At 43.6% G+C, this 27,884-nt stretch overlaps 1 protein-coding gene across 28 annotated transcripts in view; it reads left to right on the top strand.

Moving 5' to 3' along the window:
- RBFOX2 (RNA binding fox-1 homolog 2) overlaps positions 1 to 27,884 on the top strand; it is a 165,514-nt gene that overhangs the window by 98,981 nt on the left and 38,649 nt on the right. For 24 of the 28 annotated variants that reach the window (XR_005956299.1, XR_005956301.1, XR_005956300.1 and 21 more), the window contains 2 exons: positions 11,652 to 11,876; positions 22,056 to 22,202. Coding sequence is in view for 15 of the 28 variants with exons in the window: in XM_041481541.1 (XP_041337475.1) it covers positions 11,652 to 11,876; positions 22,056 to 22,202 (372 nt within the window). In the remaining 13 variants the exon portion in view is untranslated. The remainder of the gene's footprint in view (positions 1 to 11,651; positions 11,877 to 22,055; positions 22,203 to 27,884) is intronic. The other 4 variants (XM_041481543.1, XM_041481536.1, XM_041481542.1 and 1 more) reach the window with 1 other exon arrangement.

The following is a 27,884-nucleotide window of genomic DNA, read 5'->3' as shown; positions in this document are numbered from 1 at the left end:
TGGAGCGAGGGGCTTTGTTTAGCCTGACACTGTGAGTGTGAAAGGGGATGTACAGAAGGGCAAACCAACTGGCTTAGGTTTAAGGGCTTAAGTTTTGTATAGCCTGTGTTTTTGTCTTTCTGTAGGTGTGCAAGGAGAGGGGAGAAAAAGGACCTTTAATGCACTTGGCTGTGGAAGGTGGAGATCTGCTGAGAATTATGGAGGGGTCAACTTAACGGGAACTCACGTAGTAATATATTATGGGAGCTGCAGATGCTGACAGACATGCCCTGACATGAGATGCTCTTATATCAATTTAGCTTTTAAGGTTTATTGATTTAGCTTCAGTAAAATAGAGAGGTTTAAAAGTAGGCCTGCCAGTGATATGCAGTAGTTTAATGTGAATATTTTGCATGTTGCTACTGTTAAACCAGCACGTGCTTTATGTGTCCCAGGGCATTGACGTGGTGGTGGCAAGGGAGCAGCATGTTTCCAATGGTGCTGCTGAGTGTGGGGGCTGCAGGAGCTGCTTTAGTGATAGCCAGCCCAGGAAGAGGCACTCGAAAGGTGGTCAAATGTGCCAGTCTCCTCGAGCTTTACCTATGAGTTGTGCAGGTGGCCTGTGCAGGGAAGAAGTCTATACTGGTTCGTGGTTACAGCAGGAATGTGGTAAACATACATTAGCTGAAAGGCCTGGGGAAAAGAGGCTTTAAAAGGATTTTCTAACAATGGGAAATTTTTTCCTGAGATACTCGACAAATTCACTGTGTATGAACCAGCTTTATGCTGGCTTACGTGGGGATGCTCTAGAAGTTAAGTACAAGTGAAGCAGGTGGTGGCAATAGCATGTGCTACATGTCCATCTAGCCCCTTGTTCTGGGATGAAGTGGCTTTCAGGTGCATTTCTAAGTTGCCCTTAATGTAGCATAACTGTGGGCTGCTGTGAGAACAGTCCCCCTGTCTCTGTGCCCTGGCCATATGCTCAGCCTCCTCACCGCTTTGGGCATTGTGCTTAAGCAGATCCAAAGCGAGACAGTTGAGTTTATGACCAAACAGATGACTATTGTTTGGATTAATTTTCTGGCAATTGCTGTGGCGTGACTGGATCTCAAAACAGCTGGGGAGGGGAACAGCAGCCCCTGATTCCAAGGTCAATTGGTAGTTTGTCATATGAGGTAGTACACAAAACTGCACCTATGCTTTTCAATAGCTTGTTCCTCTCCATGAGGTGAGGTTATTATGCTTATAAATGTGTACACTGCTTACTTTAATCAGCTTTAATTTATGTGTGTTGACTTCCACCAGTTCTTGTTAGCTTTTCAGGATATTGCCCTATAGGTCTGGCTTTAGGTCCTGTACCTGCATTGTAGGCCATTATGTCTCACTCAGGTACCTCTGTTTTGGGTGACATAATGTTTTCAGTACAAAAACTGGAAAACATGGAAAAGACTGAGTCCTTCTCACCAGCTGACTTAATGACTGTCATTTAGAAATCAGTAAACAAAATGAAATGGTGTCTTTTACCAGAGCTGAATTTATCAGACTCAGCTTTTGGCTATTGGTTTTTGTGATGACTTTTTTCATTAGATTAAATATTATTAGCATCTACTTAATTTTCCTCACAATTAATATACTTTAAAAAAATCATCGGTTACCACTTTTTTTTTTTTTTTTTAATGATAAGCAAAATAAATTGGGCTTTTCAGGGTTTTCAGTGTGCAGCCACGTGGCTTTTTCCATTCTTGGGGTCATTTATGTAGCTCTTTCATGTTCCCTTTTGAATTTTTAAATTCCATTTTTAAAATTTCCATAATGAGGCATATGTCTTATTTTTCGTCTGGCCAAGGCCATGTACCCAAGTAGCAATGCTTCCCACACCCTCAGGTTGGTAATATATCTGAAAGCTGTAGTCACTCTGTACCAGGCTGCTGGACTGGTGAGTTGCTTCTCTGTGACTCTCTACTCCTTTCCAGAACCTCTGCTTTCCAGGACACAAAGTGGAGGCTTCTTTGAAAATGGAAAACTACTCTTGGAACAAATGACTAGCAAGAGATAGGAGAATGCTGGAATGGAAAGTAACTGTGGGAAGAAATCTGTGTTTTTAAACCGTCAAATTTCTGTTCTGAAATGTGTGCCAAGTCAGTCACAGACTTCCTCCGCCCTGCACCCTGAGAGCAGCTTGATATAATGTTGTTGCTGCGTGACTGAGTCCTGGTACTCGAGTCACAGATGGGTCCCGTTTGCCTCATCTCATCTCTTGTCTTCTGTACTGAATTCTGAGTGTACCCACGATAGGCCAGTGGCAGTGAAAATATGATAGGGCTGAGATGTTTAGCTGCTTGCATGAAAAAACCCCAGAGCCTCAAGAGGAGCTCTGGTTTTGTGTTTAAATATGCTGCATACGTCTCGTTCTCCACCTTTGCTTCAGAGTCACGTCCGAACACGCGGCTCCTCGCTATGGTTTCTGCCAGCTCTGCAGTTCTTTCCAAGGCATTCAGCGCTCTCCAATTGATTCCAGATGTGTTCTCCCCTTCCCGGCGCTTTCTCCCTTTTTCCTCCTCCTGCTCTGGCAGCAGAGGCAGGGCTGCTTTTTTTCTGTATGGTGCTGGAGTTAGTGCAGGCAGGCGGGAAGATTTCCCTGCTGTCCGTTGAAATCTGGGGAATTGAAGGGGCCAGTCTAAGTGAAGCTGCCTGACAGGGCTTTGACGTTTGTCCTTCCTCCAGGAGCCAGGTCAGCTCAGAGCAGCCCCTCTGCACAGCTCACTGCTTCCTTCAGCTCATTGCCTTCATAGCAGGAAAGAGAAGGACAGGAAAGCCTGATACCAACAGTGATCTTCAAAATCCTTCCTAGAAGAGCACTGGAAATACAGAGAGATCTGGAAGAGTCTATTGCAGATAGCTGTGTCGCATAGCGAGGGCTTTGAGAAATCCTTGTCACTAAAGTAGATACAAATCTTTCTAAAGGGCTGAGTGAGTTTCACAAGGATTTAAATATTCAGGAAAGCCATCTGAGTTCTTGAGGTTGCAGGAGTAACTCTCCACACTCACTGAGATTTGTTGATGTACTTGCAGATACAGAGCAGTAGTCCATTTGCAGAGCAGAGATGTGATGAAAAATTGCTTATCTGTCCAGCTAGGTCCGTGATTGGGGTTGGAGAAGCAGATACTGGTTTTCTGAAATACATCAGCTGGCGAGTTACCCTCTCCCTTGAAACAAAGCTGTTTGAAGTGAGCAATTTGATTGCAGAATTAGCTGAGGAGACAGTAACTGTGACACTATCTTGCCAGCCTGGTAAAGAGATACCGTGGGACCAAGTGGTATTTTCTTCCCTGTTATATTTCCATGTTCTGTAGTCCATCTTTTTTTAAGGAGCACCGGGAGCCATTGGTTAGCTGTCTCTGGAGTAAGGCAGAAAACAAGCACATGCAGGTCCTCTATGCCATCAAAAATATCATATGGTGCCCAGATATCCTGCTGCAGCCATGGACCTCTCCTGAAAATCAGTTACCCGTTCCTTCCCCACCGCTGGCCTCTGCTTTTTGCTGCTTCCCTGAGAGAGGATCCACAGTCATGCAATGGAGAGAGTGTGATTGGTTTGTTAATCTGCTGAATAGCTGATGGCAGCTAGCTTGGATTAAACATACGTGACACATCTGTAGCACGCTGTTCCTTAGCTGTGACTCATTTCAGTTCTGGTCCCAGAGAAGGAACTTAGCCGTCTTTGCCTGACAGAGCAGTAATCTCTCTTGTGTGGGACATGCTTGTACCACCCTGGGTGCCTGCTGGATTTATGGAGGACTTGATTCGTAGTATTTTGAGACATTATTTTCATGCTGATTTGTTGAAAGCTAGTCATCTTATGGAAATTTTTTTTTCCTCAAGAATGTTTGACTATGAATGCTGAGTGGAAAATAGTCACTTGGAAAGTTGCAGAGCTTTGAAGAAGAAGAACCAGGGTAGGTGCTAAAGGACCAGTCTGGACCAAAGCATTGAGCCTGAGCTCTACTCTTAACTGCTGGCTTTGTTGCTGAAGATGTATCCATCATGGTGACTTCTTCGTTTGTTCTCCATCCTTACCCCCTTCTCCCCAGTAATTCTCAGAGGTAGTTTAATTCCTAATATGGAATGTAAACAGATGTTGGGACCCTCGTGTCTCGAAGCACAGTTCTCTCTAATCAACCCCAGAGACTGGATTGAAAGCATTTGGTGGAGTGCCTTTGTCCCAGTAACATTTAACTTTTTTTTGGAGTGGGGAATAATGTAGATTTCAGGATCAGAAATCAGTGCTTTTTAAAATCTGAAAGGTATGTTTCAGGCTGGTAAGTAGATGTGGCCCTGGGCATTATTAATGTTGCGTAACCCTAAAGCTTTGGCTGTATCCAACAGGAAGCCTCTTTGCAGGTTGCCCAAGGGCATCTTACCAAGTGTGCATGAGAGCCTGTGTTTGTGCATAGGGGTAGAGCAAAAGTTGGCCATTACTGGAAGTGATGATAGTGTGGGGATGAGTGAGTGCTTCCTGTGTATAACAGTGAGATAAGACTATAATTTTCTTTTATCCTTTCCTACAAAAGGGGGGCTTGAACTTCTTTTCCATAAAGTTCTTAAACACATTAAAAAAAAAAAAAAAAAAAAAAAAGGCCAGCTGCTTTATTTTACAGAACACTTTTTGGTGGCCTGGAATGATAGCGTGTGTATTGGAAGATAACTTGTTCTTCCCTTGCTTTACATATCTAGGAAGGGCAAGATTAGATAATCTAGTGCAAGCTCGCACCAGGAAGTTGAAGGAGACATGCCTTTAAATGGTTAGCTAGGTGCAAGTGTGAGTGCAGGCATCTCTTGTTAGATTTTTTTTTGACTGGTGCAAGATTAGTTTATCGAGGCTTAACTTAACCCAGTGGAAAAGGCATTTCCTGAGCGATTTCATCCGATTTAAATTTTAAAAAGTGTACCCATTAACTTAACTTCACTTTATTTTAACTGCCATAAAATTCCAGTAGATGTTTCCAGAACTATCTAGGTTTAGAGTTGGCCTTTGGGAGGATTCAGGAGGAATCGCTCTTGTGCCCATGACAGCAGAGTCAAAATCCAGCATCCTTTTCTATTACCAGTGTGTCATAGATCAAATGAAGATCAAGCTCCAGATGTGCAGATGAAATACAAAACCCCTTATTACTGTGATCCTCCTCAAGGTGCTTTTATGGTCAACCCATACCAAGAAAGAGTGTTGATTTTATCAGTCTGTGTCCCAGACACACAGGCATGTCAGTCTTGCTCTCTGGAGTTACAGAAATGCCTTTGTAGTGTGGAGAGTGGGTGTCAGGTTAGGGTCACATACCCCTCTGAACCCAGGAACGGGTTTGTGCAAAGATGAAGGATATGAGATGGTTATATCCTTTGTATAGATCCTTTTCACCCCCAGATTTCTTTCCTGTAGGCATTTTACCCACTCTTCCCATTCAGAAGCTAATCTGTGATGAGATGGCCACAGTGGAGCAAGTGTTATTGCTTCATTTTGGGATAGAAAGCTTGTATCGTGTTTGTGGGCACCTTCAGGGTTGGCATGGCCAAGTCACTGTTTTGGGGTGTCTGGGGTGTTGGAAAGCCGCCACTTCATCATTCTGTACATCACTTTGTCTTGTTTTTGAGTATCTTCATGGCCCTAAAGAGCAAAAGCAGAGTTTTAAAAACCCAGGCATAGGTTCCATGTGCTGGGAGAGCCACCAGTGTAGGGAGGAATCTGTCTTTGGAGTAATGAATGCCCCAGCCCATGTTTTTTTTGGCAAGGGATAATGCTGTAGTTCCTGGTGCATGTGGTGAGCATCATTCCCACTGCTTTGTATCCATTCCCATTAGCGAAGAAAGTGCTTGTTGATACATTTGTTATCAGCAGGCAAAGTGTGGGATTGCCTGAGAAGAGGGTTAATGCACGCTGGAGACTGCGGCTCCCTGGCAGCTGAGCTCATCCAAGTGCTGGTGCCCACGGCCCTTCCCTCCCCAGCTTCTCCACCCCCTGTCCTTTCTGGCTCTGGTTCTCTTCCAGCTCCTTGCCAAGCTGTTTCAGCGCTCTTAACTGGGAACAAAACTAACCTGGCAATAAAAAGTGAGTAATTTTTTTCCCTGGGATATGTGCTGAAAGGGCTCAGTGGTGGGCAGGCTGGCAGGGGAGAGAGGGCAGGAGTGCACAGCTGGAGGGGGGACGGTGGCAGCTCCAGCCAGAGCCTCTGAAGCTGCAGCTGAGATCTGGGAAGGGAGACTGTGTTAGAAGGGGCTGGGAAAAAGACCCCGCTACAGCAGCTTTTTTGTTGATCTGTGTGAATGGGGGGGGGAACACAGCCCATTATTAATTAATTAATTAATCTCATGCTCCTAAGCAGCAGCCTTGTATGGTAAACCCTTTCTCTCCTGCCTTTGTACAGCCAGGGAGCAGTGCTTTGCATGTGTGATGTTTGCATCCCTGACAAGAGGCTGTGACCTGGGTTCTAGGAGGGACAGCATGGTCCCCATATTCCCTTCACTCAGAAGGATCCCTTTCTTACAGAGAGCTGAGGGTGGGTGGTAGATCCAGGTTCCTGACAGGCTCTTCAGATCCCAGCTCCAAACATTTTCGCTGTTTACAGAAGGGATTAGGTTAGTGCAAAGAGCAAACAGTTGTAGCCTGGAACTCTGGTTTTCACAAACAGGTTAATTGCCTCTGTTAGCTGCAAGTCAGTTGCTTTGAGGATTCATAAAATTAGTTCAGTGAAGACATATGTATTAGAAACCCCATTCCACTAATAGGCTTATACCCACATCCCAATGATTTGGGGGACAGCAGAGTTCAAAGGCATTTTTAAGAGATTGTTTGATGTTTATACGCTGTGGCATTTCCCTGCACCTTTTTGTGGTGCTGATGACTCACAGTAGGGTTATGGATAGCACAGACTGGTTACCTTGTGGCAGTTTGCCACATCTATACAGAAATTTAACTAGTTTAGCTTTACCAGGGGTATAATTTTTATTTGGCTGGTTAGGCTTTACTTTCTATGCATATTATGACATAGCAATACAGAAGAGATCTGGAGCTGCATTGCTGTAAGGCTCCTTTCATATTCCTCTACTTACAACCATTTCTCTAATGAGGAAAACAAAACCACTCCTTCACAGAACAGACTGATCTTTGACAGTTTTATGGAAGCAGGAGGCCTTTGTGTGCATTTCTGGTGTTTGCTCTTGGCGCTCCGGTGCCGTGATCTTGGATCACCACCTGCTGTCTGCTGAAAGAATTCATCCTGTGTCACATTTGCTGAACCACGTTGCTCCTTGTTGAGTTGTTGTCCCCAGCTCCCACCCTTCCGCAAGGTATCGCCACGTGCGGTTACTCATCGGTTACTCATCGTTCCTCTGCTTAGCTTGGAGCTGCGAAGTTCATTAATTAACTTAAAGCTGCATCAGCTCTTAGAAATGTTTCCCCATGAGGGATTTTTCACTGCTTTAGCTAATTTGTTTTTTAAACAAAGTGTGGGATCGGTTTGTACTGATCTGTGTAGGCAAACCCCTGACCTGAGGAAGAAAGTTGGCACCTGCAAGGACGTGACTAGACCTTTGTAGGGCTGAGAATAGGGGCCTGAAAGCAGAGCCCAGATGGGTAACCGTATCCTTCTTGTGCCCTGAGGGCTTGGGTGCTCATGAATCAGATTTTGCAAGGGGGCAGCTGCTTTGAATTCCTACCTGATGTAAACGAATGATTTCTGCAGGAAGAGAGCATCAGAAGGAACAGAAAACACAGGAATTACTGCTTTTCTTTGAACTATAGGTTAACGTACATCCTACTGAAGTGTGATTTTTAAATATTTTTTTAGGGAATGTGTGTTAATTGCACTGTTTCACTTGCACTGGGCAGCCTTTCCCAGTTTGAGCATGGGATGGTAGTTACCATGGTTGGTGCATGGCAGCACAAACTGGTAGAGCTAATCAGTTAATCTGGAAATGCCAAAACTATTCCTGCAACCAAATGTCCCTCACACTCATCTTCTGGAGACTGCCAGCCCCATGCACTGTGGCCAAGAGAGGTGTCTGTCTGCTCCTGAGCATGGATTAAAATTTACTTCATACCATCACAGAAGTTTAAGATGGTAGTAGGTTTTGTGGGGAGCTGCACCCAGGTTTTCCTAGTCCTGTGGTGGCATCCTTGTGTAAGTTTGGGGCTGGTGACTGCTCTTGGACATGATTATCTGGGTTTCTTGTTGCATTTGAGTAAATGTTTAAGACATCTTCATGAGCTAAAACAGGTGGGATTGGCAATGCAGTGAGGTATGTCAAGATTGGATTGACAAAATACTTTCCTTTACCTGGAAATATGAGGGTTTCTCCATTCTCTCTGTAACCTTCTGAGAAGTGTGACAAGCAGCACCCCTAAATGCAGAATATTACATGGTGGTTTAGAAGTAGGGAAAGGAGTTCAGGTTCTGTATTTGAAGATTAATGGGATTTGTGTGTGTGTGTGTTCTGTGTTAGCTCTTGAAAATATGAAGTGTTGTGTAAATGTTGAAATTTGGTAGAATAACAGAAGAGGTAGAATCTCCTCTGGGTTTGGAGGATATCAGTATGCTGTGAAACCTGCAGAGATCTCATCAGGAGTCCTTTTCTGTTGACGCTAGTGGAAACAGGGAAAAAAGTAATTGTAAAGCATCAAAGGAAATTAAAATTACAAAAAAAAAAAAATCAGACGGGAAATATGTCCATAATCATATCAAGAGAAAAATAATTTGAGATACAGATACTCCATGGGATGATGAAACCTGGACAAATATAATAATGATCGATCTCCAGATAACCTGAGACATTAAATGAAGGATGCATTTGTAATAAAAGATATGATTTTTGCATGTTAGTGTGATTTGAGGAGTGGGGGAGTGACAATGGTATTAAAAGCATTTTCTTCTGCACCAGAAATCCTTCTTTGAAAAGTCTTAGGAAGGTCAGAGAGAAGTAATAAATAAAGTTACCAGGATATTTTGGCTTGAGAGGTGTGATTAAACTCAAAATAAATATGTGTTATCAAAATGCCACAAGCAACAGAGGAGAGAGTAAGTATTTTTCATCCTTCAAACATTTGTAGATAGATAGTTGAAGAAAGCAGAGAAAATACTTAAAAAGTTGAAATGCATTTAAACTGGAAGGAACAGTATTAACTGAGGGGTAAAAACATTGAAAATAAGATTATATAAGGTTCCTGGGCTGGCATTTTAAACAGTCTAAGAGTGAGGCTGTACAGAATGCTGGACTATGTCCTTTGGGGAGCAGCCCTTCACTGTTGACAGGATGGCAGAATAGGTTTTGTTTGGGGCTAATCAGCATTCTCTTCCTCTGACCTGGGATTCTGCTGGCTTGGAAACCTAGCTTGTTCTAAGAAGACTGAAAATAGTTTCTGCTCCTCCATTTTTCCTGTGGAAAAATTTTTCATTGAAAAGAATAAGTCAGTTTCCTATTTAGCTCCTATTTGAAACGTAAGAAAGGGGGGCAGACAGTGTGGGCTGGAAGAACGCAGACCATCAAATACAATGAAATACTGTCAACAGAAGAGCTTGGAAAGGAGACAGTACGTGGACAGAATGGAGCTGTCATGTCGGGGGATAAACGGTCTGAGCAGGTGAGCAGTAGGATTCCTGATACCTGGTTTGCAGTGGGATGGCCATCGTTTTGTCTGTCTGCCTCCTGCTTTAGAACTCGCTCTGCAGATCTTGATGATGGGTTAGGTCGAGTCAGAAGCGGCTTGCTTTGAAGCTGAGAATAGCAAAGGAATGAGCAGAACTGGAGGACTGGTGGAGCTGCCCTCCTTTTTTAGGGGGAAACAAAAATCCTGTCCCGCTTTCAGAAAATGTGCTTGGTGCGTGAAAAACCCTCCGCAGAGCTGCGAGCACGCGACGCAGGGCTGCAACTGCTTGGGGGAGTGCGTGCAAGGAGCTGAGCACTGGCCGCGGCTGGCATGCTCGCCTGAATTCTTCGTTCTCAGATAAGTCTGCGGAGTTTGTGTTCCTGCAGGCAGCAAGGCTGGACTTGAAACCATCCCTTCTTCAGCACGGGCCAAGGCTGCAGCTCGGCTCTGCTAAGTGGTATTGAATGCCCTTCCCTCTCCTTCTCCCCAGCTGCAGGAGCGCGTGGCCACGTGGCCCCCAGGGGAGGCAGACCAGATAGACTAATGTCAGAGCAAATTTGGGATTCAGCCAGTGTCTGAATGACCCGGTGCTGGCTGGAGGTGCACTGCGTTTATCATTGTTTCCTCCGCCCGGAAGGGAAAGCTGCAGGTAGGCTGATAAAGGGACTGAAAGGTTTGTCCGGCTTCTTTGGAGGTCCGTCAGCCCCTGCATGCTCTCTGCTGAAAGGCTGCTTGGTAATTCCCACTCTGCCTTTCCTATCCACGGGATAAGGTCTGTTTCGCTTTTACTCCATTGATTTAAGCATGCTGGTGTCAGAATAGCCTCGAGCACCTCCAGGCTTTGTGGGGGAGGACCCAGGGCTGGAACAGCAGCCAAAATTTAAAATCAGGATTAGTCTGTTGACACGCACATAAATCAAACAGCCCTCCTATCATAAATCTTTTCTGTGGATTTTTTTTCTGCTGCGGCGGTGAAAGCAGTAGGAGCGGTGCAGCAGCCTGGGCTTCCCAGGGTTGGGCTTCAATGTCAAGGCTGTTCTCCTTCACCCCGGGTGGCTGAATGCAGCTCCCCCCTTGGTGAGATCCCTGCAGAGGCTGTAGGGCTGCATGCTTTTTTGTTTTCTTCTTGTGGTTTTCTGACATGGTGGGGTAGTATTTTTATTGTCTTCTGGGGATATCTTTTGCATGGTCAGTTCTTTGTTTCTGAGTCATCTGATTGGTGTTAGCTACATCTAAGACAGCGCTAAAAGCTTCTAGGAAGTCCACTATGCAAGAGGTCTCTGTGGGATACCCTGAGCTGAGGCAGGAGTGGGTAATTAATGCCTTGCGTGATTGTAGAGATGCTCAGGATTGGGAAAGAGTGACTGTGCGGCTGGCTTGCGATCTCAGCTTGTTTCCCTACAGCTCTTTGGTGTCTCCTGCATGGCCAGCAAGAAGCAAATGGGATATTCCAGCAACAGATACCTGTGCTGCATACGCAGTGCTGTCAGGGCAAAGGAGGGGGCTTCTGCACAGATGGATTTTAAAAACTCTACTTTTTATCACTGTAACATAACAGAGAGGTGTGCTTTGAACCACGTGATGTGCTTGCTTGTGGGGTTGCTTGTGAGCAATGAGGGTCAGGCAGGAGGAGATGGACCCAGTTATGGTACTTTTAGGGATGTTGAGAAACCCCATTCTTCTCTGTTTCCTTCTCTGTTCCAATGTGTGAGTGCCTCTTCCCTCTTCTGAAATAATACCTTACTGTGTGTAAAGCTTTGTGTGAAATCACAGGGGTATGCAATCTGCAAACCCTGTAATTTGTTCGCTATATGCCACCCAGTAGCAAGAAAATTGCCCTGAAAAGATTAAGAAAACAGTGTCATGGCTCAGAGGAGCAAGGCATGTGCTTTTCGATAGGAGAGATAATAGAAGACTGTGGAATACTATGGTGACGGTGGGTGGGATATTCACATGAACGTGTGTGTTGTTCTCAGGCTGATGTTTTGGTCTATCTTCTGTAGTATAAAGCTGTTTTCTCCTTTTTTCTTTCTTAAGGGTAACCAGGAGCCATCAGCAACTCCTGATGCAATGGTGCAGCCATTCACCACAATCCCATTTCCGCCACCCCCACAGAATGGGCTTCCCACAGAGTATGGGGTGCCACACACTCAGGACTATGCAGGCCAGACCAGCGAGCACAATCTGACGCTCTACGGAAGCACGCAGCCGCATGGAGAGCAGAGCACGAACACGGCCAGCACGCAGAACGGATCTCTTGCAGTAAGTGCACAGGGGTGCCCAGCCAGAATGGCACAATGCTCTGGGGAAAAGCAGCCACTGATTAGGCTGCTGTTTCTCAAGTGTGCAGCAAACCAGCAGTAGACTTGAAAGGAGAGACCTATAAACAAAACGTGACTTCTGACCTTCCATTACTGGATTTCCCCTTTTGCATGTTCCCCTTGTAAATTGGTGCCTGCAGAGAACAGTAGTACTTGAAATCGTGATCATGGTTGTTTTACCATGGTGGCGTTGTCCAAAGACAGTCTCTTACAAAAGTGTTAATTACATTGTGTTAATTGGCGAATGGTTCAAATAGATGTGATAGAGACAAATTCTGGAGGGTTGACAGTACAAAGAATTACGGTGAGTACATGCATCTTAGGTGTAATCCCAATGTGGTTTTGTTTTCAGGAAGCTAACAGAGTAGAAAATTACTTTTCTTTGACTTTCTGAAGATAGCAGGGAGCTGCAGGGAGCTTCAGGGAGCAAGGATAGGAGATGAGCTCTCAGTTAATGGTCATCCATTTGCCAAACCAAGATTTTCATCATCTTATATATTTTCTTTCTTCTTTCCATGGCCTGGAACTGGCACTGGGCAACATGCTGGCAGATTATCCCAGGAAAAGCTTTATCCACCCCTTAAGCCACTTGTTAAGACTTACCTTCCTAATAAAGAGCCTTATGGTGAGAGCCTTCGGCGCTCAGGGGCGGATTTAATCTGTTAATGCTTTCAGTTTTACTTGTAGTTGGTGTTTGGGTTGTAGAGATTATTTTTTCCCCCTGGTAAGTACTGAATGAATTCAGTGCCAACAGTTGGAGGAACTGATAGTGCCAGCTCAAGTGTTCAATGGTTCCTGATGTGTGCTTCTGCTCCGTCTGCAGTGGGCAGTGGCTGCGTGGTTGGCGCCATTGGTCGTGACTTTGATAAGATACCTTGGATTTCTTCCTGGGAATGCCACAATTTTGGCATCTTGAAAAAGTACATACTCTCTAAGGCACATTGGTAGTGCGCAAAAGGAGCTTAGGGTGCCTTGCTTGGCAAAAAAAAGTAGATAAGGAAAGACCACACAGGAAATAAAACTAAGAGCTGATGCAGTGTGCAGAAATGGAAGTCATCATTTTAGCACCACATTGTCCAATACCATTCCAACATGTAAGATTTGGGTTGCCCATCTCCAGCTAACAACTGCCTCAGGCACTGCCAGTTGGATGAGGAAGCTGGAAACATGGAATAAAAAACAGGGCAGTGGCTTTCTCCGTGTGTTTTTGCTGTTCCCATCCTTGTCCAGAGCTTAAGAGCATTTCTTTTTAATGGAAATGATGTTAGCCTTGACCTTGGATGTAAGCTCTTGCCAGCCTTCCTGCTCCTCTTCCATATTAGGAGCCATCTCTGTGGCTCTGCAGGGTTGAGCTCTGTGTTTCATCAACTAATGCTGGCTCCAAGGAGCCCACAGCCTGTGGCTAGCCTGTGAGGAGGGACTGGGAGCCCATCTGTGTGGGAGGGAGTGTTGCTGGGAGACTGCTGGCAGGCAGCGGTGTTGCCAGGAGTCTGTGGAAGGAGCCTGACTGGCAGGGGGTTATCCTAGAAACAGGCTGAATAAGACACAGCACTTGTACTGGCTGTTGGAAACAGGTGTGCATGTCTGGAGTGACTGTTTGATGTGGTTAAAGACGTGCAAGCTGAGCATGCAGAGTCAGGCTTGTGGCCATAGCTGGCTGGGAAAGACTAGGGGCACACACGAGGGCATTGCTGTGGCTGCTGTGCCTGGGACTGATCAAACCCAGAGGATCCCAGATGGTGGCACATGAAGAAACCTATGGGAGCAGGGGTAAATTACCTCAACCAGGGGCTTTTCTCACACCAGACTTTCACATCTACTTGGATCTTCCAAGTCTCTTTATCTTTCTGTTTAGGAGTCCTCTGTGAAGTTATTTTCATTTTGTGGGCTGCCTTAGGATGTAATTCCTTGTAACTTTTCTTCTCCTCAGTACGCTGATTAATGATGTAGGACCTAGGGGAAGCAAGAAGGCTTAGTAGTTACTCAAGTTAAAGAATGCTGTTAAAATACAGCAGAACAGGTCGGTTATTTCATCTTAAACATCTACAGCTAATGTTAAGCATTTTGTCCATCACGTGTATTGGCTATTACGTGTTTGACACACACATTCAGTCCGTATAGACTAGACTGTTATGCTTTAAGGCATCTTCTCCTTTAACCATTTTACCATCTTGGCTCAAACAACAGTGCTAACTTTAACAGAGCAAAAAGCTGTCACGGGTGAGGTATGAGCCTTTGCTCCTATTGTTGTGACTGACAAGCACAGATGCTGTCACGTGTGTGAAGGCAATACCCCACACTCAACAGCCAGTGGATTTTTTAGCTGCTGACTTGAAGCCTGTGCTCCCATGGGATGATTCAGAAATTCCTTCAGCGGAACAGATAAGTTCCCTGCTTGCTTTTAAGAACAAGGCCTGTGATTGGTCGTGTTGGCAGGACAGAGGGAGATAGCAAAAGGTGTGGTCAGATAGGGACCTTTCCTGCTTTTCAGGCTGATAACCTTTAGGATAATTGCAGAAGTAACAAAGAACATGGGAGTAGCTTAAAGGTCGCTAATAGAAAGAGGGCTTGATCTCGTTGGTGGGATGTTACACAGCAATGTAATGTGGTCTGTAACATGGTCCTTAAGACACAAGGTGGGAGCACCTTTTCACAGAAACCTGGCTAGTTAGCTAGAATGATTTGAGATTAGCGGTAGTGTCGGAGTGAAAAGACAGTGGTCCGGGAGCCTGAGGTCAGTGGTCAGCAGTGAACTTATGTAAAGTAAGTTTGAGAGTCGAAGTCCATGCCTTCATACGCAGTCTAAAACCCTGAACAAAGGGGACTGTCTGGTTGGTGTCATGAGCTGAGGATGAGCTTGGTTATGGAGGTTTGGATGTAGTGGAAAGCATTCGGAGTTTCAGGATTGGGGCATAGAAAAGAAATTGGCACAATAGTTGATGTAATATAAACAGCTTCATATTTTGGAATTTCTATTTTAGGACCAAGCCTCATCTGTGGGGCTTTGTTTCTTGCCTGGCATGTCGTAGGAAGACCTCTCGGTCTTCATGTCCAAGCGTCTGTCCTTTCTCTCGATACTGTCCCAAAGCACAGCTGAAAGACCTGGATTAAAAATAGGTTGAGGTACAGGACCTTATTTGGCCTACTTGGTCTGCCTGTTGCAGCCCTTCTCTTAAACACTTGACGCTCAGCATTTCACTTACGGTTCTGGGCTGCCTGGTTTCTTCCCCCTTCCCCCTTCTTGATTTACCTTAGTGCTCTTATCCCTAATGGAAACACCCAGCACAGTTAGCTGCAAGGGGAGATGCTAATTAGGCTGCAGTACCTCTGGCAGCTGAGCTGATCTAAGAGATTCACTGCTGTCAGAAAGGAGAGATCTGGCTCCAAGCGCAAACTCCCACTCCTATTTACTGTCTCTGGCATTCCTTACGTGAGCCACTTTAATTCACTGACCTGGCAGAAAGCTGTCCAACTCTTTTGCTGGATTAATGAATTAGAGCAGCTCTTGGAGGGATCCAGCAAATGCTGTTGTTGCAAGGTAAGCGTGTGGAGAGCATGGCCAGAAGCCGAGAGCAATTGTCAGCTCTCTGCATCTCCTGGTACTCTACCCGCAGAGGGAAGATTAATCATCTGCTGAACTAAAAAAGCTTGCTTGATAGTGAATGCAATGCACTTACTACTGCAAGCTGATTATTCAACTTGTTTCTCTTGTTAATGTCAGAGGGAAGAATTTGTATGTCTGTATAAATTATGGAATGCAGCTGGAGGTATAGAAGTAGAGGAATAAGTTTATGTAAATTACTTCACTTGAAAATGGCAGGTGCTGTCGCCTTGGTGTTACATTGTCATGAACCAGTATAAAGCATTATTTAATTACAGAGCATCTCTGTTTCTCAGAGTGTCTCTGCTTCTTGATGTGCTGTACTGAAATGTATTTAACTCATCCACTATGCCATAAAGGGATATTGACTTTCATATTCTCAAAGAAGACACATTTGTGGTGGGGGGCCCATATGTGTCATGTTCAGAAGCAAGGATAGGAAATGTGCTTGGTCATCTGGCTGTGCCTTGTACATCTAGTAAGGGCTTAGAAGGAAGAGAGCCAACAACACCAAGGATTCCTCAACTGACTTTTGCAACACATGGAAGATGTTATAATGATGACTTCCCCTTGGGTGTTTCTTGTCTAGACTGAATTTGCAGAATTTTCCTCTGTAATTACTTTTCATCCCTTTAGTAATTAAAACAATTGCTCATGTGACGTATTTCAGGTGAAGAATATGTTTAATGAATATCATCAGTTATTTTCTGATACTGCTGAGCAGGTAGACATGAGGAAGAACTAGCTTCACATAAGTAGTTTGCTGCTGATTGTTTGGCCAACTCAGCTTAGAAATTGCTGTCTTGAGGTTGCAAACCCTGACATTTAACATCAAGAGTTTGCTTTGAATATGAGGCAGATTGTCAGCACTTGCAGACTTGAGTCTAGTGAGGCAGATTTAAAAATGAGAAATGGGAAATAAATCAACAAATATCATTACGTTAGAGTATATAGCAGTGGTAATTCTGCAAATCTCTTGAAGGTTTTAGCAGATCTAGCAGAAGTACAGGGAAGGATAAAAGCGATGATGAAAGGGATGTAGCAGGTTTTTTATGTGAAGAAATGAAATCTTCACTTACAGAAAGAGTTGTCAGGAATAAAGGTATATGACAAGTACATGGAAGATTGGATGGTAAGGCAACTAAAATATGGAGCTTTCCCATTTTCACTTACTAGAATGTAGGTGGGAAATAACTGGGTGCCATGTATGAAAAAAGAGCAGGGTTTACTACTTATTTTTTCCATATAGTGAAGAAATTAGCATTGCAGCTCTTGTCCAAGGGATGCTTTGCAAGCTGAGACATCAGTTGGCTTAGTTTGCTGGAGGAAAGTCAGTGAGCATTTACCTTGTTCTTGCGTCCTTCCACAGATGCCACACTTTTGGCTGCTATTAGAAAGAAGATAATGGGCTGGATGGATCTTAAGTCTGTCACTGTGTGGCACTTCTTCTGCCACTGTCAATGGACCGGTGACCACTAGCTTGGGAAAACTTGCTGTCTCTTTCACCTTGTCAGGGCATCCGTGTTTTGCAAGGAATGGGCTGGAACTGCTCCTAAAAGGTTTGACAATCTGATCAGTAGAGCAGGCCTTTCAGGGGGCTCCATTTCACCACTTCATTGAGGGGGAAAAGAAAAAGAAAAAAGCACTAAAGAATACTGTTAAAGGTACCCATCTTTGAATTGAAAATGTTACTGGACACATCAGAGGTATTGGGCAGCATAGCAAAGCTCCCTGTGTGCTTTCCTGTGTTAGGTTTGTGTTTTGTGAGGTATGTCTTTAATGAGGAAAGTGAATAAAATGACTTAAGCTTCATAATGTCTGAAAATAGGTAACTAACAAAAAAAATATATCAGAAAAAATACACCCTAAATTCACCTGACTGTGTGGAAAATAGTAAAAGGCCTTATAGATGTTAATTGGTATGTTAGAATTTTTGGTTCTGGTTTTTTAGCATGCAGAATATTTGGGATAATAGTTAATTGTGCCAGTAAGTAGCCCCCAATTTTTTTTAATATTACACTGCTGGCATATCTGAAAAAACAAGTACATGGATATAAATGTAAAATAATATTTACTGCTGTTGAAAAGTGATAATTAGCCTTATGGTCTTCTGTCTGCTGAACAAGTGTTTAAGCAACTGAAGTTCCCATGGCGTTTGCTATTGGATGTGTGGGACCTCAAACCTACTTTAGCAGAGTGTGGTGGGGAAGGAGATGGATTTTGTGTCTGAGGCCTAATTCTTCACTTGTTTTTCCATGAAATCTCCTCAGTGGGTATCTGTTCATTGGTGGGTGACTGCTTGTTTTGACACAGGTTCTTCACTAGAAGTTGTAGAGATTTTTCCACATTATCTGTTCTGCTCATATTTTTCCTCATTATCTGTTCCACATGCTCTGCTTCATTGTGGGAAGATTGCCTTCTCACAGTTGTAGCTTTTGGTCCTTGTCTCCACAGTTCTTCAAGCTCTTGATCCAAACAAGGTTGGGTGTTTAGTTTTGGCTTTTTTTGGATCCAAGACTGATTGAGGAGCGGTGGAGTGAGCACAGTCTGTCTCCTAGATTTTGTAAGCCACCCAAATCCCCTTTTAAATATAGTTATTAGTTACAGTTTGTATTTTGTAAATATTTTCTTTGCAATGATTTATGGCTCTTAACCTCCTCAGTATGATTCACAACATTTTGGACCGCCTGCTTCCTGGGTGAGAGAATGGGGGGTTGTTTTTTGTTTGTCTGGAACTTGGATCTGAAGCGGTTCCAGTTCTAGAAGCAAGTGGGAGATGGAAACAGAATGTGCTGGGTATTAATAATCTCTGTGTTGGTGTGTTGCACCAGTGCTTGTCTGCCTCGCTGGGGAGGCATCCCTCTGTCTAGCCATTCAGATGGAGATCTGCTCGGAGCTCAAGTGGTGCTGGAGCCCCTGCCTCCCTGCTGCTGAGGGGAAATCCTCAGCAATTAGTTGTTCATCACCTGCATTAGGATAGAGGAGACCAGTTGAGTGGTGGGAAGGTGGTTGTAGAGCTGCCCTCAAACCTTTTGGAACACTCTTGTGTTTCCAGGTGTCCTCCTCCCCTTTTGCATGTGTATATGCACCAATATAATCCGTGCTTCTCTTTGCAGCTGCCTTTTCTTGCTTAGCGTTTCCTTGCTGCTGGCAGGCGTAAGGGAGGAGCTGACCTGGGGGCACAGGCAGCAAGGAGTTGAAAGTGAAGCACATGCTTTGCTGTCCCAAGCTCTGATGTGCTTCTCGGTGACCTTGAGCAGTGCTCAAAGTGTTCCTGTGCAGGCATGAATGGCATTATCACCTGCATCAGTGCATGTTACACAGGCTGTGCTGAGGAGGTGCGGTGAATCCAGTACTGGTCCTAAGTGTGAGACCTTTGCTGCAGCATATCTTTATAGCCTGATGAGAGGCTTTGGGACCTAGGGAATGTATATTAGTGCCCTTCTGAGCTGACTCTCTGCAGAAGGGAGAGCTCTCTTTCTTCACCGGGAAGTGCTGACGCAAAGCCAGAAGGAGCTTGAATACCTTGTGGGGAAGGAGTCAAGGTGGGGAGTGAGCATTTGGTGAAATGAGGGCTTTCATCATCTGGTTTGGTCAGGGTAGCACAGCTGCCAGGCTCTATTGTGTGGTGCCTGAGAACAGGCTCCAGGCCCTTCCTTTCATCTCCTTCCTAATGAACTAAGCCAAGGAATAACTGTAAAAGGAAAAAAAAATATCTGAAGAGACTGGTTTTTTCATTTATGTTGTAGCTGAATGTGTGGCAGTGGACAAATGTACTGAGCTAATGTTACAGTGGTGGAAAGTTCAGATCGTACCTAGGGCCATGGATGATAGAGATGAGGGAGCTACAGCATAGAGAAGATGATATTTAATTTTATACTACTACTGAAAAATTAGGCTATATGAAAGCATGAAAAGCATTTGGAGTCTCTCAGTGCAGTTAGAAAAGTAAGAGTGGACCAAGATCCCTTTTTCCTTCTGTCATTTCTTCTCTTTGAAGCATTTGTCTCACTGTACACGTCTCACGTGCTGCAGAATGACTTCTGTGTGGCAGCAGCTCTCTGCCATATGCAGGAACAGCTGTGAGTGCTGTTGAGCAGGCCACTGTACATGATACATTGCACCCTTGGTAAGAAAGGAGTTCTGCCCTCTGCCTGGGAGCAAATGCATGGGAGAGGAGTGCAAACAGCGCTATGGCTTCCTCCCCTGTGGAAGCAGCAGATCCAGTTCTGCACAACCTCTGTTTTAGCGTTGCTGTCCCTTTTAGCAGGAGTATTGGTGATTTTTGGGAGTTACTTTGGAGTACTCACTTGCAGGTGTTGTATGCAGTGGTGGTAGATAAGCTACTCCTGTGTTTTTTCTGTCTTGGACAGATTTGCCCTGAGGAGCAGAGGACTCTGATGGAGGCATAAAAATAAAACCACTAAGTAGCGTGGTGTGATTTAACTGCAAGCCAGCTGCATTGATTCCTCCCCTAGGGTGACTCTATGAGTTTGGAGAGCCTTTTTGTCATAGAGGTGAGGGAAGGAGAAGAGGTTGAACATGTGGGGGATGGCTTTTGGATAAGATCAAAAGGAAGTTTCTGAAGTTTTGTTCAAAAATTTGATGTTTGGGGGTGAATGAGTCTTAGACAAACAAAAATGCTTCCTTCTTCAAGGCTTCTCCTGAGATTTGCACAGCTATGGGAAGTAGACATACTTGTCAGGGCAGTATTGTCATTCTTCCTATCATAGATAATTTATGTTAACCAGATCAAACATGTTTTGTGCTGTATGCACAGCTCTACTGAAATGAAATGGAAAGCTGCCACTGCTCTGCTCAGACTGGCAAGACCCCAGTGCTTACTGTTTGCTTGCTCTTGTCTTCGTAGATACACTTGCTTTGTAATCAATCTGCGAGTTCAAGGTCATATTTTAAGTGGTATTTCTGGGCAGAAGATACTTTCTTAGTTTTGCCAATTAAGTTTGTCTGTGAAGAGATGTTTCCAAATGTTTGGTGAAGTGTTGTATACTGAATGATGTGCAGAGCAACCTGGCAAGTCCAGTCAGTGGTTGGGGAATTGGTGTGGGCAACTCCCCTCAGATTTCTTTCATCTTTGGTACACAAATTGCAAATGTAAAACAGGAGGAAAAAAAGGACCCAAACCAGCAAAAACCTCACCCCTTATGTCTTTAAGGCCCACATGTTTTCTTGAAAGTGCCTTAAAAAGACTGACTCTTAGCAATTACAGTCCTTGCCTTATTGTAGGACTTCTTTTTACTTGATAGGTTAAGGGGGAAGTCAGGTTGGCGTCTAAAGAGTTGAAATGACACTTAAAAGTGCATCACACAGGTAGTCAAAGCTTAACTCCTAGGAGTCAGAGGCAAGCAGCAGGAGACAGAGTGAGTGGGTGAGTGCTCTTTGAATACCTTGGCCTGTCAGTGAATGCAGTTGGAAAGGGACAAGAGCAATAAAACCAACTAAATTGTAGTTTGCTTTGTTCTGTGGCTCTGAGGTTTTGAGGTCATCTTTCTGACTAAAGTGTGAAAAATGCTATTTTCTCATCAAGCCATTTTGCAAAGGGGCCTTGCCTTTATATTTGGGGCTGTGCTCAAATTTTAGCGCTTTTCACTCTAAGCTCACACAAGCGGCTGAGGTCCTGTTCCCTACTTTTCTCCTGCCAGTAATCTGTGCAGGCATTAGGACTCTCATCTGGCACACAGATCTCCCTTATTCCTCTGCCTGCTTCTTGTACTTTTTCTGTGAAGAAATAGCCCTGCTGTACCCCTTGACCTCTCTTGGCCATGCCAGTCAGCACTTGAGAAGAGTGGAACAAATCACCTTTCTTAGCTCTGGAATTAGTAGCAAAAAGCAGCACTTGGAGTTTTTATAAATCTTGCACTGGTGATGACTGTTTCCTGTTCCTGGGCTCACTTAAATGTATGCGAAAAGTTAATCAGAGACATCCGTAAGCTGCTCCTATATGGATTTTACCATTTAATTATAGATCTTCTTTTAGGGTAATGTTTCTCTGAAGGGAGCTTGACAGAGCAGATGCCATTTTGCCTCGGGATGCACTTCTGGTATTGGCCCGGTGAAGAGCTGCCACTTCAGCTGTGGGATTTTGATGATTGCATGAACATCCTGCCACATGAGATTAGAGTGGCAGTGCTACCTCCCAGCTCCAGGATATGAAAGATCCGTCTCTTCATTAGAGCTTTCATATGGCGGCAGCAGAAGTGAGGAAGAATGGGCTAAAAGAGAGAAGCAATTTAAGAAAACCACAGACAAATCTACTAAGCTGGAAGGTGATAGGAGGGGAGGGAGGCTGAGATCTCATTAGTGTTTACTCATGGAAAGGGAGGGGAAGAACAACAGATCGATTGTTAAGTGCTACTGGGTTTATCAAAATAATTATCAGGTGCTAGATAGCTCCATTGCAAGTGCAGTGCTAATATCTAAGATGGGGCAGACAAGACACGTGAAAGGAAATTGTGTGATTTCTGCTCATGTGCACACTTTTGTCTTTTCTGATTTCAGCAGACAGAAGGAGGGGCACAGACAGATGGACAGCAATCACAGACACAGAGCAGTGAGAATACTGAGAGCAAATCCACTCCAAAACGACTTCATGTGTCTAACATTCCCTTTCGCTTTCGAGATCCTGACCTTCGGCAGATGTTTGGGGTAAGTTGTGAACGCCTCTTCAGGCATGGCAAATTCTCCTTCTCCACAGGTGGGACACCTGGTGCTGTGTATTTGTGTGAATGAAAAGCCCTTCCTCCTCAGTTTAGTCAGCACACTGTAATATATTTGCAGGATTAGGACAATTGGTAGTGTTTAACTTAGCTGGTGAATACACGAGAACTATAACAGTGTTCTTGCTATTGAGATGTTCATAGAATCATAAAACGGTTTGGGTTGGAAGGGACCTTAAAGATCATCCAGTTCAACCACCCCTGACATGGACTGGTACATCTTTCACTAGGTGTGCTTAGAGCTCAATCCAGCCTGGCTATGAGCACCTCCAGGGGTGGGGCATACATCACTGCTTGGGGCAACCCACAACTTCTCTGAGCAGTGTAATCTAACAATTGGTTTGGGAAAAAAACAAAGAAAAAAAAACCAAAACAAAATGAAACCTCACCTTATTTCTGAGTAAAGGCCAGGATTAAACCCTAACTTGCAAAGCACTATTTTTCAGTTGTATTAGAAACATGTTCAAGTATTTCTTTCCACGTGATCTATTTCTGTGATGAAATCTGGCTGCAAACAATTTGCCAAGCAGCGATTGCATGTGGAAAAGCCAGTGCAAGTCCGATGGTATTTTATATTGTGTATGATATACCTTCCATTTCTTTTGACCACATAGTTTTTCTTCCCTAATCCTTGGATGCTATTCATGATTCTTGATTTATAAGCTCTTTGAGGAAGAATTGTTTATGTGAGTACATGTGGTGATTCATTTCATGTGAACATGGATAAACGAGCTAGATGTCTCATGACCTAACCTTCAGGTGAAGTTATCTATATGTCATATCATCATCAGGAATATTTGACTTGTTGATATAATTATAATATGATCCTTGGTTGATGACATGTTTTGAAGTACTCAGAAATATTTATTATTATCTATGAAGTTAACAGCTGCTGCCTTTTTAAGGTGCAGTCCAAAGAATCAAAGTCAGGAAAGCCCAAAGCTCTTGTCATCTTAGGCTTGGAGTATATACCTTGGTCCTCACTTATAGCAGCTGCTCCTCCAAATTCTGCAGTATTTCTGTTTCAGTTATTGCATCTCCTGAGCCATCTGTGTGGGTGTGTATGCATGCACAAAGGCGCACACTTGCATGCAGAGTAGTGTTGCAGTATTGTAAATGTGTCTAATTCATGGACTTCAATGCTGTAAATGAGAGAAGAATTTGGCTTATCTGTCTGTAGCTTGGACAGTACAAAAGGAACAAAACAGTGGTCAAAATGCAGAAGGGTAAGGCTGCTATTCAGAGGGACCTGGCCAGGCTGAAGAAATGGGCTGAGGGAAATGTTAATGTACTCAACAAGAGTGAATTTCATGCCTTTCTACATACTCAATTTTCTGTCAACCAGGCTCCTCGGTCCCTTTCTGCAGCACTGTTCTCCAGCATTTCATTCTCCAATCTGTCAGTACATCCAAGGTTGCCCCATCCCAGGTGCAGAATCTGGCACTTGTCCTTGTTAAATTTCATATGGTTGGTGATTGCCCAGCCCTCTAATTTGTCTAGGTCTCTTTCCAGGGCCTCTCTGCCTTTGATTTATCAATTAGATACCAGGAAAATGTTAAGTTTTTTGTGAGGATGCTGAAATAGTGGAACATATTGTGGAACCTTCATCCTTGAAGGTATCTGACTTGACTGGACACAACCCAGCCAAAAAAATCTCATTATACCTGCTGTGAACAGGGGATGCACCAAATGACCTCTGGAGTCAATCCCCAGCCAAAACCATGGATCTGTGATTCTGTTGCAAGAGGCCTGGGTTTGCTTCCATGTTGTTCATTCCTTAGATTATTGGTATACCCTTGATGCCTGTGGGAATGTTTTCAGAATTAAACTCATCTCCTGGCAATCTGTGATTGCTGAATCTTCTGCTCTACTTTGTGGTTTTTCTAGCCTGCTTTTTGCTGTTGCAGGGCTGCACAGTAGGCAGTTCCGTCCGGTTTGGACAAATGGTTGCTGAAATCACAGCCAGTTCTTGGACCACCTGCTGCAATCTGTATTTATCATGTCCTGCTCTGTGCTACGGCTGCTCCCCTCTCCTGGGAGCTGCATCGCTTACATGAAGTGTTCCCCATTGCTGTCCCTTCTCCTGGGACTGGTGCTTTATTGGCAGCTAGCCCTTTTCACACTTGCTCACCTTGATGCTTTTCTGCCATGTGCTCCTGGTGCAGGACACATGGATGAGATGGAAATGACAAAGACATCCCTGTCCTGGTGGCTTTTGCCTGTGCTTTGCAGATTGGGACACCCAGGCAGTTTAAATGAACTGCTGTCCTAAGAAGTGACTAAGAAAATGCACCCTAACTACTTGCTTTAAGATTTCTTTTCCTTTTTTGGGCCTGCATGGTGCCCTTTTTGTGCATAGGAGGAATGGGGAATAATGCTATATGAATTGGTTTCTGGTGTTCCTCTAGTGTTTATTTTTTCTCTAAACATGATCTCAAGTTCCAGCACATTGATGTGATTTTAACTGGGTAAATTATATGTTCTTTGTAAAGCCTTTTGGTAGCTCACCTGGCCCTGTGGTTGCTGAGAGTTATGTCGGCCAGCAGAGTGTTCATTTCCTGGGACACATAACACCCCATGTGCCATTTTTCTGTAATAGAGGACTTTGCTACTTTACCAAGGAAATAATGAATGATTCTTGCACATCTTCTTTTTTCTTTCAGTGCTGCTTCTCTCAGCATGCTCATAGCCTTGAGCAGGAGAGCATGCTCTCTAAATCCTGCTTGTTCCTATTTCTTTTTCAGGATCAGGATGCTTTCCTTTGGGTGACTCACTGAAACCTACCCTTACTCTTAAAAGGGACTCACGGTTGTCTGAGTCTTCAGCTGTGACTAGCCTGTAACCCCCATCTTCTCCCTCTCCCTTCTGTGTGTCAGGTCACATCTCCTCAACGTCATATCTGAGAGACTCAAAATCCTTGCCTGAAGTGATTTTCCCAAGCTACTGTACAAAGAGAGAAATTGGGTAGACAGTAAAGCCGTGGAGGAAGAAATAAATGTGATGGTAGGGAGGGAGTAAAGAAGTCCCCTCAAGGATGGAACAGCATGCGAGAGGTCAGCCCAGTCCTGGGGCACAGAAAATATCTAATGCTTTTGTCCAGACTTGAGTAGAGGTGGACTTGAGACATGTTGTTCCAAGTGTGATTAAATACATATTACGTAACGCTTTCTAAACCTGCATCGTTTGGCAGAGCTGCAAATGTAAGGTTTTCTTAACAAATTCAAAGTATTTGGGTTCCAACCATCTTTCAGCCATAATGTGCTTCTAACAGGTCCTTGAGATATCCTCAGTAATAGGCCAAACATTTCCTTATATATATATGCATCTTACAGGGAGGCAAATCATATGGTCTGCTTAAAACGGGTAATATTTACTTTACATTTCATGAGGCCAATGAAAAGGCTTCCAGAAAGCTTCTAGAAGGAGTTGGTAGTTTTTTAATGCATACAGTTCTGCACCCACTGTGGAATAAATCAGTAGTTGACCTTGTTCTTGCAGATAAAGAAGAGTTAATAGCTGACCTGAAATCCCACCGTTGCCTAGGTACCAGTGATTGTTATTTGTCTGTATTTGCTTTGTGCAAACAGAATATGGCATCAGGCAGCACTGTAAGGAGCTTTAGAATAGTCTGTTTCTTGGAGTTTAAACAATTGGCAGGATAACTGCCCAGGAAGGTACCTTTAAAAGGTAAGTATTAATGGAAGCCATAAAGTATTCAGCAGCATCATACTAATGGCCAAGAAGGCATGATTCCACAGTTGCTGAGACTGCGGTAATAAAACTCAAAGCTATTCTGCACTTCAGGCAAGGAGGAGGAAGTAAATAGCAGTGAATATAGGTGCAAACTTAAGCCAAGAAGCAGGTGAGAAATGAAATGTGCTAGTCGTGGAGATACCGGTGACCTAAGTTTAGAGAACCCATCAGGTTTTTTACATGCAAAGATAAAAGGTCTATGTGTGGGTACAGTATAAAATCAGGAGGTAGTTGTGTATTTTTGGGGGAAACCCCACAAACAACAGCAAAACAAAAAATCAAACAGGGCAAAACCAACCCCCGACTGATTGTGTTTAGAATTGAAGAGGGGTGTTTTTACGTCATCTGGTTTTCTACATAATTAATAACAGAGAAGGATGAGACACTACTCACTAATATTTAAAAAACAGCAGATCTAGATAAGGTATGTCCAATAATAACAGCCAGAGCAAGGAGCTCCATTATTCATGAATACTAATTTTTAGCCAGTTCTTGTAAGCTAGGGGAGCTGCAGAAGGGTGGAACACTGCCCACCAAAATTCACTATTGAAAAAAACTGAAAGGGATGACCCAAAGAGCTGAGAACTATCTATCTGTATGTTGATCCAAGATAAAAATAAATTTGGAACATTTCAGAGAAGCCTTTTAGAATCTGAAAAAACATGTTGGTATCTATTTAGCATAACTTTGTAATATACATCTTTGCAGACAAATGCTGTCCTGTCTATTTTGACAAGATTGTACAAAGCAGTACTGATAGAAACATTGCTCAACCAATTGAATTTCTCCAAGTGACCAATTTTTAAGAAAAGTAATACTTATCTCAAGCACAACACACATTAGAGGGATTAAAAACCTCTAATGACAGATAATAAAAAGTAGTAGTTACTTGGGAGATAGCTGTGATCAAGACTGTTTCTATTGTCAGTTTCCCCAGGGATCTGTTTCCATCGCTGTCTTGTTTAGTATCTGTATCAGCCCATGGAGATGGTACTATTAAAACCTTGCCAGTAAGGTTTGATGTTAGAAAACTATTTGAGGAGGAGGAAAGAGACAGATAAGGTTACTGTTAGAGAATGAGTGGAAATGCCTGGTTGACTGATGATAAATCCAACAAAAACATATTTGATGCAGCTCATTGCAGAGTACTGAGTATGTGGGAACCCGTCTGTGCTCCTAAGATGGAAAGCTTTCTTTGGAAAACACTGATTTGGGAGAGTACTATGGTTCTTGAAGATAGTTGCTTCAATAATTCAAAGGGGTTATCAGGTTGAAGGAGGGATGTGATCTTGCTCATGTTCGAAATTGAAAAGACTGTGACTGCATAATTTTATTCAGTTCTGAGATCAGTTTAAGACCAAAAGAAATAAACTAGGACTTGGAAGGTGAGTGATTTTTTAACTTTGTAAGGTATTAGATATGCTATTTAATCAGCTTATTAAAGAGATGTTAGGAATGGTAAGTCATTTCTATACAAATGCTTAAATATGGGTGATACCTACTAACAAGGGGTTTAAGTCTTGTTTACAGTCATAAGGTTTTCCAGTTGAAGCCAAGGGTTAACACAATTCCCCTTGAAATATGAAAAAAATTCAGTCATTGAGGCTTATTTGAACAATGGAAGAGCTTACCAGGGAGAAGAAGAGTTGCCATCAGCATTAAAAACAAATTTGCAACTCTTTTTTCAAAATCTTACTATCCATTTTCTGAGGGACATTCTTTGGCTAATGTGTGCAAGGCCCCTGACATGATGGTAGTCATGTTCTCTTACACAGGTGGTAGGATGTTCCCTTCCTTTCTGGACTGTGTATGCAGAGGAAAAGTTTATGTTTCGCCTCATCATATTTCTAGTCTTTTC

This window comes from Pyrgilauda ruficollis, unplaced genomic scaffold (genome assembly GCF_017590135.1).
Source record: "Pyrgilauda ruficollis isolate IOZ18807 unplaced genomic scaffold, ASM1759013v1 scaffold56, whole genome shotgun sequence".
Classification (NCBI taxonomy): Eukaryota; Metazoa; Chordata; class Aves; order Passeriformes; family Passeridae; genus Pyrgilauda; species Pyrgilauda ruficollis.
The sequence above is the reverse complement of the archived record's forward strand: the minus strand, read 5'-3'. Positions and strand labels throughout refer to the sequence as shown.